General features: G+C 44.1%; 1 protein-coding gene across 6 annotated transcripts in view; it reads left to right on the forward strand.

Moving 5' to 3' along the window:
• The window catches only part of LOC115103145 (partitioning defective 3 homolog), a 254,743-nt gene that overhangs the window by 47,613 nt on the left and 193,096 nt on the right, over nucleotides 1-14,034 (forward strand). For all 6 annotated transcript variants that reach the window (XM_029623850.2, XM_065005787.1, XM_029623854.2 and 3 more), the window contains exon 2: nucleotides 4,296-4,397. In XM_029623850.2, coding sequence (XP_029479710.2) covers nucleotides 4,296-4,397 — 102 coding nt within the window. The remainder of the gene's footprint in view (nucleotides 1-4,295; nucleotides 4,398-14,034) is intronic.

The following is a 14,034-nucleotide window of genomic DNA, read 5'->3' on the forward strand; positions in this document are numbered from 1 at the left end:
AGAACAAGCATCTCTGTTTTGTCCGAGTTTAATAGTAGAAAGTTTGCAGCCATCCACTTCCTTATGTCTGAAACACATGCTTCTAGCGAGGGCAATTTTGGGGCTTCACCATGTTTCAATGAAATGTACAGCTGTGTGTCATCCGCATAGCAGTGAAAGTTTACATTATGTTTTCGAATAACATCCCCAAGAGGTAAAATATATAGTGAAAACAATAGTGGTCCTAAAACGGAACCTTGAGGAACACCGAAATTTACAGTTGATTTGTCAGAGGACAAACCATTCACAGAGACAAACTGATATCTTTCCGACAGATAAGATCTAAACCAGGCCAGAACATGTCCGTGTAGACCAATTTGGGTTTCCAATCTCTCCAAAAGAATGTGGTGATCGATGGTATCAAAAGCAGCACTAAGGTCTAGGAGCACGAGGACAGATGCAGAGCCTCGGTCCGATGCCATTAAAATGTAATTTACCACCTTCACAAGTGCCGTCTCAGTGCTATGATGGGGTCTAAAACCAGACTGAAGCATTTCGTATACATTGTTTGTCTTCAGGAAGGCAGTGAGTTGCTGCGCAACAGCCTTCTCTAAAATGTTTGAGAGGAATGGAAGATTTGATATAGGCCGATAGTTTTTTATATTTTCTGGGTCAAGGTTTGGCTTTTTCAAGAGAGGCTTTATTACTGCCACTTTTAGTGAGTTTGGTACACATCCAGTGGATAGAGAGCCGTTTATTATGTTCAACATAGGAGGGCCAAGCACAGGAAGCAGCTCTTTCAGTAGTTTAGTTGGAATAGGGTCCAGTATGCAGCTTGAAGGTTTAGAGGCCATGATTATTTTCATCATTGTGTCAAGAGATATAGTACTAAAAGACTTGAGCGTCTCTCTTGATCCTAGGTCCTGGCAGAGTTGTGCAGACTCAGGACAACTGAGGTTTGGAGGAATACGCAGGTTTAAAGAGGAGTCCGTAATTTGCTTTCTAATAATCATAATCTTTTCCTCAAAGAAGTTCATGAATTTATCACTGCTAAAGTGAAAGTCATCCTCTCTTGGGGAATGCTGCTTTTTAGTTAGCTTTGCGACAGTATCAAAAAGGAATTTCGGATTGTTCTTATTTTCCTCAATTAAGTTAGAAAAATAGGATGATCGAGCAGCAGTAAGGGCTCTTCGGTACTGCACGGTACCGTCCTTCCAAGCTAGTCGGAAGACTTCCAGTTTGGTGTGGCGCCATTTCCGTTCCAATTTTCTGGAAGCTTGCTTCAGAGCTCGGGTATTTTCTGTGTACCAGGGAGCTAGTTTCTTATGAGAATTCTTTTTAGTTTTTAGGGGTGCAACTGCATCTAGGGTATTGCGCAAGGTTAAATTGAGATCCTCAGTTAGGTGGTTAACTGATTTTTGTCCTCTGGCGTCCTTGGGTAGGCAGAGGGAGTCTGATTGTTATGACAACTTGAAATCGGCCCTAATTAATCTGCCATTCCGATTTTAATCGATCGACCTCTAAACCTAGGACACTTCCTCATAGAGAAGGGCCTTAAAACTATGGCTCTGGGCAGGTTTGGAGTAAGGCTAAAGGCAACATGCAGCCAAGCTAGGTGAACCAGGGGGAACCCCAGGATCAGATTAGCAGTCTTAGCTATAGCATGCAGAGTTCTAGACTTCTCATTGAACTCTTCACATACTCCTATACGCGTAACATTACTTTCTGTACATGTTTGAGACCAGAAGGGTGTTCCTGCAGCTATTCTGACTCCAGGCCTGTTGCTGCTAGAGTCGGTTGATGAGGACAGAGCTGGAGCCTGTCTGAGATGTTCCCACTGTGTGTGTGTTGAAATAAGATGCATTTTGATTCAAGCGACTAATTGTCTCTCTATTTAGAATATGGAGAACAAGCTATGAAGGACAAAATACTGCTGTTTTGGTGCCTGTACAGCTAACAAGCTCAAAAATTCTATTGGGATTTTGTCAACGACACGATATATCAACAAAAACAAAATATGTAACTGTTGATTCCCCCCCCCCATCACTAAAGGCTATGGGGTTGATCATTTATGTAATGTGTGTCTGAAGGTGGGGGGTTGAGTAAGGCCAGAAGCTGTGCCGAAATGGAAGAAAACGGACAAACATGGAGTGAACTAGCCCAACCTGAACCTGCTTGTTTTTCGTTGCAAAACTGTTTGTTGCCAAACGATTTGCTACGTGTGCACTAATGAATAGGATCCGAGTTTCCAGCATGCTACACCACCACAACTGTCCTTGTTTACTCCAGATCCAGAAACCCACTGGGAGATGTGGTGTGTTATTTACACTAGGCTGTTTTTACTGGACGGACTGGGGCTTCTAGGAATGCATTTTACACACTGCTCTCTGATGTGGCTGACCCTGTTTAACCAAAGAAGATAGTATCCCCTCAACAGACTACTACACAGAACACGTGCTTGAGGCCAAGCCCCCTGGTTAGAAATACAAAATAGACATGGGCCAATATTCACTGAAAATCACTGACGGCTCTGGTTCAACCAGGATATGACTGCTCTGAAGCTGTGTATATAGGTGTTCTTGTAAGCAACTGAATGGCCACAGAAAGGGGAATAGTAGCCTTTTTTAATACTTCAGCCTTTTTTTAATACTTCAGCCTGTTTTAATACTTCAGCCTTTTTTAATACTTCAGCCTTGAACAAACCATAAAAGGCCATACCATTGCAGTGTTGAAGTGGGAGGCTGACGAGTGTTGTAGAAGGGGTCAAAGTGGCCTACTCGCCCCAGGGCCAGTTTGCTTACTGTGGATCATAGATCAACCTGTCTGTCTTTCGGTCTCGCGCTCGCTCTAAAATCGCGAGAATAGATTAACATCAATTCCAGTTTGTACACTGTGTTTTAGAAAATAAATGGGCCACTTGGCCACCCACCACGTCACTCCCTCTCCCATTGTGATTTGTTTTGTATACACTCTGTGTTTGCACCCTGCCCTGAACCATTTGACCACTAAGGGACTGGTTCTTTAAGGATGCACCGAGGAGGTCCAGTTTGTCAATTTAACTGGTTATGTTAAGGAATCTATTGGTGTAAATGTGTGCTCTGCTCTCCACTTTTTCCTGTAGTCCACTCCCTCTATCCCCCTGACAGACTGTCATTCTGGCTGCACCCTAATTTGGAGTTACCAAGGTTGTGTTCATTAGGCACCAAATGGAACAAAACAGACAAACATGGAGGGATGATGTGGTCCAATAAGAAACACACATTTCCAAACACTCAGTTTACCGTTGTATGCCCTAAGGAACAAATCTGTTTTATTGCCATCTGAGACAGGTCCTCTTTAATATGTGATTGATTGAACCAAAACCGTTCCTTCAATGGGGTATCAGTGGAGAGGTGCCCCCCCCCCTCCCTTCCACACTTTCCCCAGATCTGATGTGTGAGGGGGTGGGGGAGAGAGGAGTGAGGCTACCAGAATAGGAATGAAGATCTAGGATCAGTTTAGCCGTTTAACTCCAAAATTAATAAATGGCAGTCCTGATCTTACAGTAGATCCTAGATCAGCACTGCTACTTTGAGACTCTATATGAATACTGGCCCAGATGGTATCTGCAGGGGTCCAGTACTGCCTAAATGTGGTGAGTGACTTGTCTGTCAGTGTCGTAATGATCTTAATGCTATGCGTCAGCTCCACAAGGTCTCCTCCATTGTCCCTCACTGTCAGGGTTTAACACCATGGGGACACATCAGTCACGGTTACAGAATGCAGAATATATTACAGTGCCAGCCAGCCATATTCATCACTCTCTGTATATCTGCTCTCTCCTCTCTGTCTCTCTGTGTAGGCCTACCTCTTGGTTCTTCTCACTCTTTCTCTCAATTTCTCTGTCTCCTCTCTTGATGTTTCCCAACACTCTTATTGTTTAATCTGTGGACATGTTGACAGTTGATCTGTGTCTGCTGTGTTATGGCCCTAGCATTGGCCATTTCTTGTAAATGGAACCAGATTGTAATGCAGGTCATTCTCCCAGTAATGTGAAAGATTGTCAGTCTATACAGTATACATTATATGATGTGGCTACCCTCAGGGCTGTCTTCACGTCGCTGTGCTCTTAAACCGTCTCAACCCTGTCAAGATTGGCCCTAAACATCTCTCCCTTCTTTCTCTCCTCTCCCTCCTCCCACACGCTCAGGTCGTCTCTGTCCTCTCCATGTGTTGTATGGGTATGTTTACCAGAGACAATGGGATATGTAAAAGACCCATTTCTCTTGCTTATGCAGTAACTGGACAATACGTGAATCTTCTTCTTCTTCCCCTAGGATGCCAGCTACTGGTTACTTGTGCACCGGTTGGAGCATGGGGACGGAGGTATCCTGGACCTGGATGACGTGCTGTGTGATGTGGCTGATGACAAAGACCGGGTAAGGGAACTGAAGCATGGGGTGTTCTAGCGGTATAAGACAGTGAGAGAGTGAGTTTGAGTCCAACCTGCTGTTTTCTAGCACTTTCTCCTGCCTGTCCTGTCAGTCGTTCACTGTCCTATAGTAAACACGTGGTTGGAAATGCTACTTCAAGCAATGGCCATGTGTCATCATGTATAAAGGATGACATGAGAGCAAAAACTCAGGGCATAAGTAGGTTTTGCCTACACTGTACGTGAACAACCCTTTTGGCAACAACACTGGCTATCTGGTTAGTGCTTGGCATTTGTTGTTTGATACAGGGAGCTAGGTTGCTGCCAAATGAATGGAAATGCATGTTTCGGGATTCATCCATTGGCATTCAGGAGTATACCACCTCAGTCACTGACTTCATCAATAAATGCATCAACAACGTTGTCGTCCTCACAGTGACTGTTCGTACATATCCAGCAACATCCAGTTCTAGCTAAAGGCTAGAACTGCCGCTTTCAAGGAGCGGGACATTACTCTGGATGCTTATAAGAAATCCTGTTATCCCCTCTGATGAAGCATCAAACAGGCAAAGCGCCAATACAGGACTAAGATTGAATCCTACTGAACCGGCTCTGACGCTCGTTGGATGTGGCAGGGCTTGCAAACAATTTCGGACTACAAAGGGGAAACCAGACGCGAGCTGCCCAGTGACGCGAGCCTACCAAATTACCTAAATGCCTTTTATCCTCACTTCGAGGCAAGCAACACTGAAGCAGGCATGAGAGCATCAGCTGTTCCCGGACAACTGTGTAATCGTGCTCCCTGTAGCTGATGTGAGCAAGACCTTTTTAAACAGGTCAACATTCACAAGGCCACAGGTCAGATTACCAGGACGTGTACTGGGCATGCACGGACCAACTGGCAAGTGTCTTCACTGACATTTTCATCCTCTCCATGACCGATTCTGTAATACCTACATGTTTCAAACAGACCACCATAGTCCCCAAGAAAGTGAAGGTAACCTGCCTACATGACTACCGCCCCATAGCACTCACATCGGTAGCCATGAAGTGCTTTGAAAGGCTGTTCATGGCTTACATAAACACCATCAACACCATCATACCGCAAACTCTAGACCCACTCCAATTTGCACACGGCCCCAACAGATCCACCGATGACGCAAACTCTATTGCACTCCACACTGCCCTTTCACACCTGGGCAAAAGGAACCCCTATGTGTGAATTCTGTTCATTGACGACAGGTCAGTGTTCAACACCATAGTACCCTCAAAGCTCATCACTAAGCTAAGGACCCTGCGACTAAACACCTCCCGCTGCAACTGGATCCTGGACTTCCTGATGGGCTGCCCCCAGGTGGTAAGGGTAGGTAACAACACATCTGCCACGCTGATCGTTAACACGGGTCCGTAATAAGCCTGATCACTGACAACGATGAGACCACCTCTAGGTAGGTCAGAGACCTGACAGTGGTACCAGGAAAACAACACCTCTCTCAACATGAGCAAGACAAAGGAGCTGATCGTGGAATACAAGAAAAGGAGGACCGAACACGCCCTCATTCACATCGAGGTTGTAGTGGAGCTGGTCGAGTGTCTCTAGCTCTTTCGTGTCCAACAAACTACCATGGTCCAAACATACCAAGACAGTCATGAGGACACGACAACACCTTTTCCCCCTCAGTAGACTGAAAATATTTGGTATGGATCCCCAGATCCTCAAAAGGTCCTACGGCTGCACCGTCGCAAGCATCTTGACCGGTTGCCTCACCGCCTGGTATGGCAATTGCTCGGCATCCAACCGTAAGGCGCTACAGGGGGTAGTGCGTACGGCCCAGTACATCACTGGGACCAAGCTTACTGCAATCCAGGACCTTTATACTAGGTGGTGTCAGGAAAGCCCATAAAATTGTCAGGGACTCCAGTCACCCATGTCATAGACTGTTCTCTCTGCTACCGCACGGCAAGCGGTACTGGAGTGCCAAGTCTAGGTCCAAAAGGCTCCTTAACAGCTTCTATCCTCAAGCCCTTCTTTGGACCCTGTGTTAACAAACCTCCAAATAAGCTTCAATGCCATCCAACTCTCCTTCTGTGGCCTCCAACTGCTCTTAAACGCTAGTAAAATTAAATGCATGCCTTTCAACTGATCTCTGCCCGCCCGACTAGCATCACTACTCTGGACGGTTCTGACTTAGGTATTTGTAGTTGTCCACATATTCTAAGTGTCTGGCTAGACTGTAAACTCTCCTTCCAGACTCATATTAACCATCTCCAATCAAAAATTAAATCTAGAATTGGCATCCTATTTCGCAACAAAGCCTCCACTCACGCTGCCAAACACCATCGCAAAACTGACTGTCCTCGACTTTGGCGACGTCATTTACAAAATAGCCTCCAACACTCTACTCAGCAAATTGGATGCAGTCTATCACAGTGCCATCCTTTTTGTCACCAAACCACCATATACTACCCACCATTGCAACCTGTATGCTCTCGTCGGCTGGCCCTCGCGACATATTCGTCGCCAGACCCACTGGCTCCAGGTCATCTTTAAGTCTTTGCTAGGTAAAGCCCCGCCTTATCTTCGCTCACTGGTCACCATAACACCCACCGTAGCACGCGCTCCAGCAGGTGTATCTCACTGGTCATCCCCAAAGCCAACACCTCCTTTGGCCGCCTTTCCTTCCAGTTCTCTGCTGCCAGTGACTGGAACAAATTGCAAAAATATCCCTCACTGACTTTAAACATCAGCTATCTGAGCAGCTTACTGATCGCTGCAGCTGTACACAGCCCATCTGTAAATAGCCCATCCAATCTACCTACCTAATCCCCATATTGTTTTTAACTTTTTTGCTCTTTTGCACACCAGTATTTCTACTTGCACATCATTATCTGCACATTTATTACTCCAGTGTTAATTTGCTAAATTGTAATTACTTCGCTACTATGGCCTATTTATTACCTTACCTCCTCACGCCATTTGCACACACTGTATATAGACTTTTTCTATTGTGTAATTGACTGTACGCTTGTTTATTCCATGTGTAACTCTGTGTCGCACTGCAATGCTTTATCTTGTCCAGGTCGCAGTTGTAAATGAGAACTTGTCTCAACGAGCTTACCTGGTTAAATAAAAGTGGGAGAAAATGCTGCTAAATAATTATTGAACTGGCCACACGGACTATTTACATTTTCCACTGCTGCCTCTTGCTGTTTATTATCTATGCAATAGCACTTCCCACCTAATATGTACAAATGACCTTGACTAACCTGTACCCCTGCACATTGACTCGGTACCGGTACCTCCTGTATATAGCCTCGTTATTGTGTTCTTTGTATTTATTACTTTAGTTTATTTAGTAAATATTTTCTTTACCAAATATGCAGTTCAAGAAATAGAGTTAAGGTTGTATTAAAAACCTTACCTGTTGTATTAGGTGCACTTGACAAATACGATTGGATTTGACTTGAGGATACAAAGTATATAGAAATTCCATCATGCGTAAGGTGTTTTATAAAAATGCTGGGGAGGCCATTCGTTTTGGCTAATGAGGCTATACCCCCATGGGATGACAATTTCCCCATCCACTGGGCACGAGTGGTCACTGATTGGTTTAATGAGCATGAAAATGATTTAAGCCATATGCCATGGCCGTCTGTCAACTGATCTCAACCCAATTAAAAACTTGTGGGAGATTCTGGAGAATCTATGCCAAGGTGCATTGAAGCAGTTCTGGTTCGTAGTGCCCCAACGCCCTATTAAGACTTTCTGTTGGTGTATCCTTTATTTTGGCACTTACCTGTATCATGTTAGAACAACGGGAAAAATGTGTTTTTCCAATGACCATGTAGGTCTTTCCGCTTCTTGACCTGTCCAGATGTGTGAATCCACATGTTTGTTTTTCATCAATAACATAGATGCATAAATAGACGAGGCAAGCAGTAAACTGTCTGTCTACTTAGAAAAGTCTTGGGCTACTTCACTCACCCCTCTCCACAGAATAGACTATGACCGCACCCAACCCTATTCCCTATATGATGTACTACTTTAGACCAGGGACCATATGGCTCTCTCTAGGGAATCAGGTGCCCTTTACGACAGACACAGTTAGGTCAAACGCAGAGTACAGAGTTGTAAGCTGCGTCTGTTGCCCTCTGGCCACTCGTCTCATTTCCTCATCTCTCACTGTTTCTCACCATTATGAAATGAGTCTGATGGAGAGCGAATCCTCTGAGTGAGGGACAACAGAGGTCATCAAGGGTCACCTTCTCAGCTGGTTCTGCTGCGCGCCAAGGGCACCGGGCTTTATCAGAATCCGTGTTACCGCAATACACTGGACTGAATGTGACCAACGTAATGATAACATTATGATGCTGTAATGAGTTGCAGCTGGGATTTAATATGGGAGTCCATGTGGGAAACCTCCACCAGATGTAGGCTTGGTACAGTGTGTATTGCATATACAAGTGAGTAAATTTTAGACTAATGTTCTTCTTACGCAGTGGATGTAGCAAACCTGCTTAATGTGAGTGACTCTTACCAGAGTTTACAGCCTGATTCGAGCTCTATCCAGACCATGGTGTGGGTTTGTTTGAGAGTGTATGCATGTTTCCAATCCAATTGGAGACAGATTTTCATGAAAATATTCTCAAAAATGCATAAAAGTAGAATGCGCTTTTCCCCACCAGAGATGTTACTATCAAATTGACTTGTTGAGGATAAAAGGCTGTGTGTGATGACATAGTGCACATAAAAATACCTTTTGCAGTTAATTTCTTATGTACAGTGGGGCAAAAAAGTATTTAGTCAGCCACCAATTGCAAGTTCTCCCACTTAAAAAGATGAGAGAGGCCTGTAATTTTCATCATAGGTACATTTCAACTATGACAAATCCTACAATGTGATTTTCAGGATTCGTTTTTCTCATTTTGTCTGTCATAGTTGAAGTGTACCTATGATGAAAAACACAGGCCTCATCTTTTTAAGTAGGAGAACTTGCACAATTGGTGGCTGACTAAATACGTTTCCCCCCCACTGTACCTAACAAAAAAATACAAGAGAAATTTGTTTCCATCGCATTTTCAACTCACCAAAAATGTTTGTTTTTATGTAGCGAGTGTGCCTACTCTGATATTAGCACTCTCGACAATAGCGTGCAGATACAGTAGAATCTGCGCGCTGTTGGCTAGAGCGCACATATAGCCTACATGAGATTATTATGGACAAAAAACAGATTCATTTTTATTTGTCGAACTGCAGCCAAGCATTGGATCATGTCATCAGAATTAAAAATAAAAAAAACTTGATTTTATGAAAGAAACATGGCTGTTTATGGTTAGGTACATTTGTGTGCAATGATTGTGCTTTTTTCGCTAATGAGCTAATGAGCAGGACAAGCTAGTTACCCTAGTAATATCATCAACCATTTGTAGTTAACTAGTGATTATGTTAAGATAATTTTAATGCTAGCTAGCTACTTACCTTGGCTCCTTGCAGCCACAGGTCCTTCTGCTGCTGCACTCGCGTATCAGGTGGTCAGCCTGCCTCGCAGTCTCCTCATGGATTGCAATGTAATTGGTGTCCAAAAAGGCCGATTACCAATTTGTTATGACCACTTGAAATCGGCCCTAATTAATCAGCCAACTTGTCTAGCGTGTTTTGTGAACATTTTAAAAGTTTACCGAAAATGTTCCGTTTCCATCAGGCCCGTCGTGAATATATTTAGCTGACATGTAATTTACTTGCATAAAAAGGCTGAATGGAAACTTGGAAAGGGGGATACCTAGTCAGTTGTACAACTGAATGCCTTCAACTGAAGTGTCTTCAGTATTTAACCCCTCTGAATCAGAGGTGCTGGGGGCTGCCTTCATCGACATCCACATCTTCGGCACACGGGGAACAGTGGGTTAACTGCCTCGCTGTTGTCTATTAGATTAGGGCCCATGTCAGATTTTTTTTTTTAAAGCCTGTGATTCTATTCAAGGGGGATGGATGATGAATGAGACTGGGATTGGAAGTGACTGACAGCTTGAATTAATCTGTAGAGGGAGATGGGCGGGGGGAGAGAGCAGCTTCGTTCAGTTATGGGTGTAGTTAGTAAGCAGTTATGGGTGTAGTTAGTAAGCAGTTATGGGTGTAGTTAGTAAGCATACGGTTAGTGGCTGACGGAAGCTTCTCTCCACAATAAATGGTTAGTTAGTGGATCAGCATCTCTACAATAAAGGGGGTAAGTGAATGCTGTGACCTTAGTGCTGGCACAATTACCGTATAGCTGCGTAACTGACGGTTATGGATGAAGACAGTCATGAAAATAAAATAATCGTCATAACCATAAATTAAACTTCAATTCAAATGAACAGCTGACTGAATGACCACAATGCTGCTGCATCAGCAGCAAACATAGAGGGAGAGAATGAATAGAACAGGCTTGGAACCTCTAACCCTGGCAATTTGACTGGTAAACTCACGGGTCCACTCATGGGTCGCCTAGGATTGTCATGCAATAATTCCATGGTAATGTCATATGTTCATTCAAGTCATGTTAACCCTTTAGACCCCAATATAATTCTGGAACGCTGCTGTAGACTTCCAAAACAAAGAACTTGTAATTGTCATTCGTTAACTTAGTTTTAAAGAGCACAACCTCTTCTTTAATGACACCACATTCATGTCGATGTGAATAACACTCATCGTCTTCCATTGTGTAGACACTCATTAACACTCAACACAACAATAAACATGTAGTACATTTTGAGTGAGTAATTTAGTCAAATTTACTAAGTATAATCTATTATACTTATAAATATGTGAAAATGTAACCGGAGGACAATATTCAGAAAGTATTTCAAAACCCACACAAAGTAGGCTATTTGATTGACAACAATTCTTACTTCTGTAACAATGTAAAAATACAAACAACCATTCAGACTATTTCAAAATATAGACACCCTCAATAAGGATTAGTACAGACCAGGCCTGAAGCAAAATGTAGAAGTAGTAGCCTACTTTGACGACAATTCAGCGAATGCATACAGAGTTTTCAGAGAAGTACAATTCTAAAAAGTACACAATTTCCCTAATACGATTTGGAGAGGACAAATTCATATTTCACCCTGTCATTTGAGTGTTTGCATTTAGCCTACAACATGTCATGGATCTTCTGGAAGCACGGCCCCATCCTGCAAAGTGGCACAGAACACGTAGAGCACTCAGAGGAAGTTACTTGATATCTCCCACTCTTTGCCCTGCGTCCACTCTGGATACACACCACACACTGTCTCCTACGCCCTTTAAACTTCACCAGGGAGTGGCCTGCTTTCAAATGATGAGTAACAACTTGGTCCACACCCCCGGGTGACACACTCTTGGCTCCCCGCTTTCTGCCACGGTAGCCAAGTGAAGGCACAAGCTGCATTTTGAATGCCTTCAGGGATGAGCGCATGCGGTTTCTGGGAAGGGGCCTTTGCAGGGTCCCCCGCACTGGTCTACTGACGCCGCCCTCAGGACGCCCTATATGGGTAGCAATATGACACGCCACCGCTTTGAGCAGCTATGTAGGTACATGCACTTTTCAGATCCCAATTCAACAAATGAGACAGACAAATTGCACAAAGTAAGCTGTGTGCTACAAAGGTGAATGTTGAGATTTGGGGCAGACTCATTCCATGGAAACACAGTCTTCCGTCTCTGGTGTCCTTCCTACTCCTCTTCATGTTCCTCTTCCTTGCCATGTCTCCATCGCACACTATTCCCTGTGGGCACTGGTGAAAAGTAGTACGCTATATAGGATGCCATTTGGGACACACGTTATGTCTGTATATATTGTTGTGTCAGTCAGTTTAGTCTGATACTCTACAGCCATAGAAATGTAATAGGTAGACTTGAATGAAGAGTTGATTGTGGATTCCTGTTCTACTCGTTCCACTTCTGTGGCTACAGCAGTTCTGACCTGGAGTTAATTACATAGCTGTATGATGCCATAATCGGCTACTAGCCCAACAACCACCACACTAAACATGACTCCACTCTCCTGGCAACTCGCTCTGCATCTCTGACATATGTGAGATGCTTTTTAAAGACTGTGGAGAAGGAATGTGTGGCCTGGTGAGCGATGTGGCTTTTATTGGGTTACAGCGTGTCATCGCTGCTGCCAGGAATGGTGGCAGACAGCTCAGGGATTCACTGAGTGTTTTTTCAGATGCTGTGTGTCTTTCTGTCTGTCCCTCCCTCCATGTGTTCTCCTTTGGCCCACAGTCCAGCCTTGAGCCTTGATGGTATTCCCATCTTTAACGGTCAGTCAATGTCCGCCCTGCCTAGTAATAATTACCCAGAGATGGAGGATAGAAGGGCATTCAACACACACACACAACCTTGGTGCCAGGTGACTGGCGTGTCCCTGCACCCTCCTGAGGTCATGAACTCTTCAGGGCTATGCTGTTTCAACCCCACATTCCCCATGTGTCTGGGAAGGACTCGCGTACGCACACACACACAGTGGAATCCGTGTGTCTGGGCAGGGCAGACAGCTGCACGGGCCATCTCCACCTAATCACTTCTTGGCAGACACGCACTTCTGTGTAAATACATTTAAATTCAATCACTTTTTGACAGCACCCCTTTTGATTTGAACTAAACCTTCCGTACATATCTACCCGTTGTAGCGGTGCTCAGAAAGGTGCTTTTTGGACCTGAATGCCAAAACCGGCCAGCGATAAAGAGGCTCAAAGTTGACCTATTTTGCAACCCCAGCCCACCATACCATGAAACATCCATGTCTTCATCACCGGAATAGATTATCAAACGATTTTATTCCTTGAAAAGAAAAGAAAAACATTTTACCTTAACATGAATGTTTTGGCATTCCGGTCCAAAAAGTCACCTTCTGAGCACTTCTACAAAGGGAAAATAATTGTTGAAGGTTTTGTTCAAATCAAAATGGGTGCTGTCAAAAAGTGAGTAGATCCACTTTAAATTCAATTAAACACGCACATGGATGGACGAGGGCTAACCTGTCCATCTGTCAGTGTGGTGCATGGGCGGTGCTTCCCACAGTTGTCCTTTGGGTGGTGGACCATTCTTGATACACACAGGAAACTGTTGAGCATGAAAAACCCAGCAGCGTTGCAGTTCTTGATATACCTAAACTAGTGTGCCTGGCACCTTCTAACACCACATTCAAAGGCACTTAGATCCTTTGTCTTGTTCATTCACCCTCTGAATGTCACATACACAATCCATGTCTCACCCCTTAAAATCCTTCTTTAACCTGTTTCTACCCCTTCATCTACACTGATTGAGATGGATTTACCAGGTGACATCAATAAGGGATCATAGCTTTAATCTGGATTCACTCGGTCAGTCTGTTATTGAAAGAGCAGGTGCTCTTAATGGTTTTTACACTGTGTGTAGTGCACTACTTTTGACCAGGACCTATAAGGATAGTGATTTAGGACACACCCCAGCAAGTCAAACCACTCATTGGACCCAGTGAAACCACTAAAGTGTTTCTATGACTGGAATCCCTGTCTGACTGTTACATACTGATTCCCCCTCTATGGCATGCTGGTCTGGATGGAATAGGGTAGGACTGACTCACTACTGCCCTGTCCTGAATTACAGGACACCTCTCGTTGGAAGGCAGGGGCTT

This window comes from Oncorhynchus nerka, linkage group LG20 (assembly GCF_034236695.1).
Source record: "Oncorhynchus nerka isolate Pitt River linkage group LG20, Oner_Uvic_2.0, whole genome shotgun sequence".
NCBI lineage: Eukaryota > Metazoa > Chordata > Actinopteri > Salmoniformes > Salmonidae > Oncorhynchus > Oncorhynchus nerka.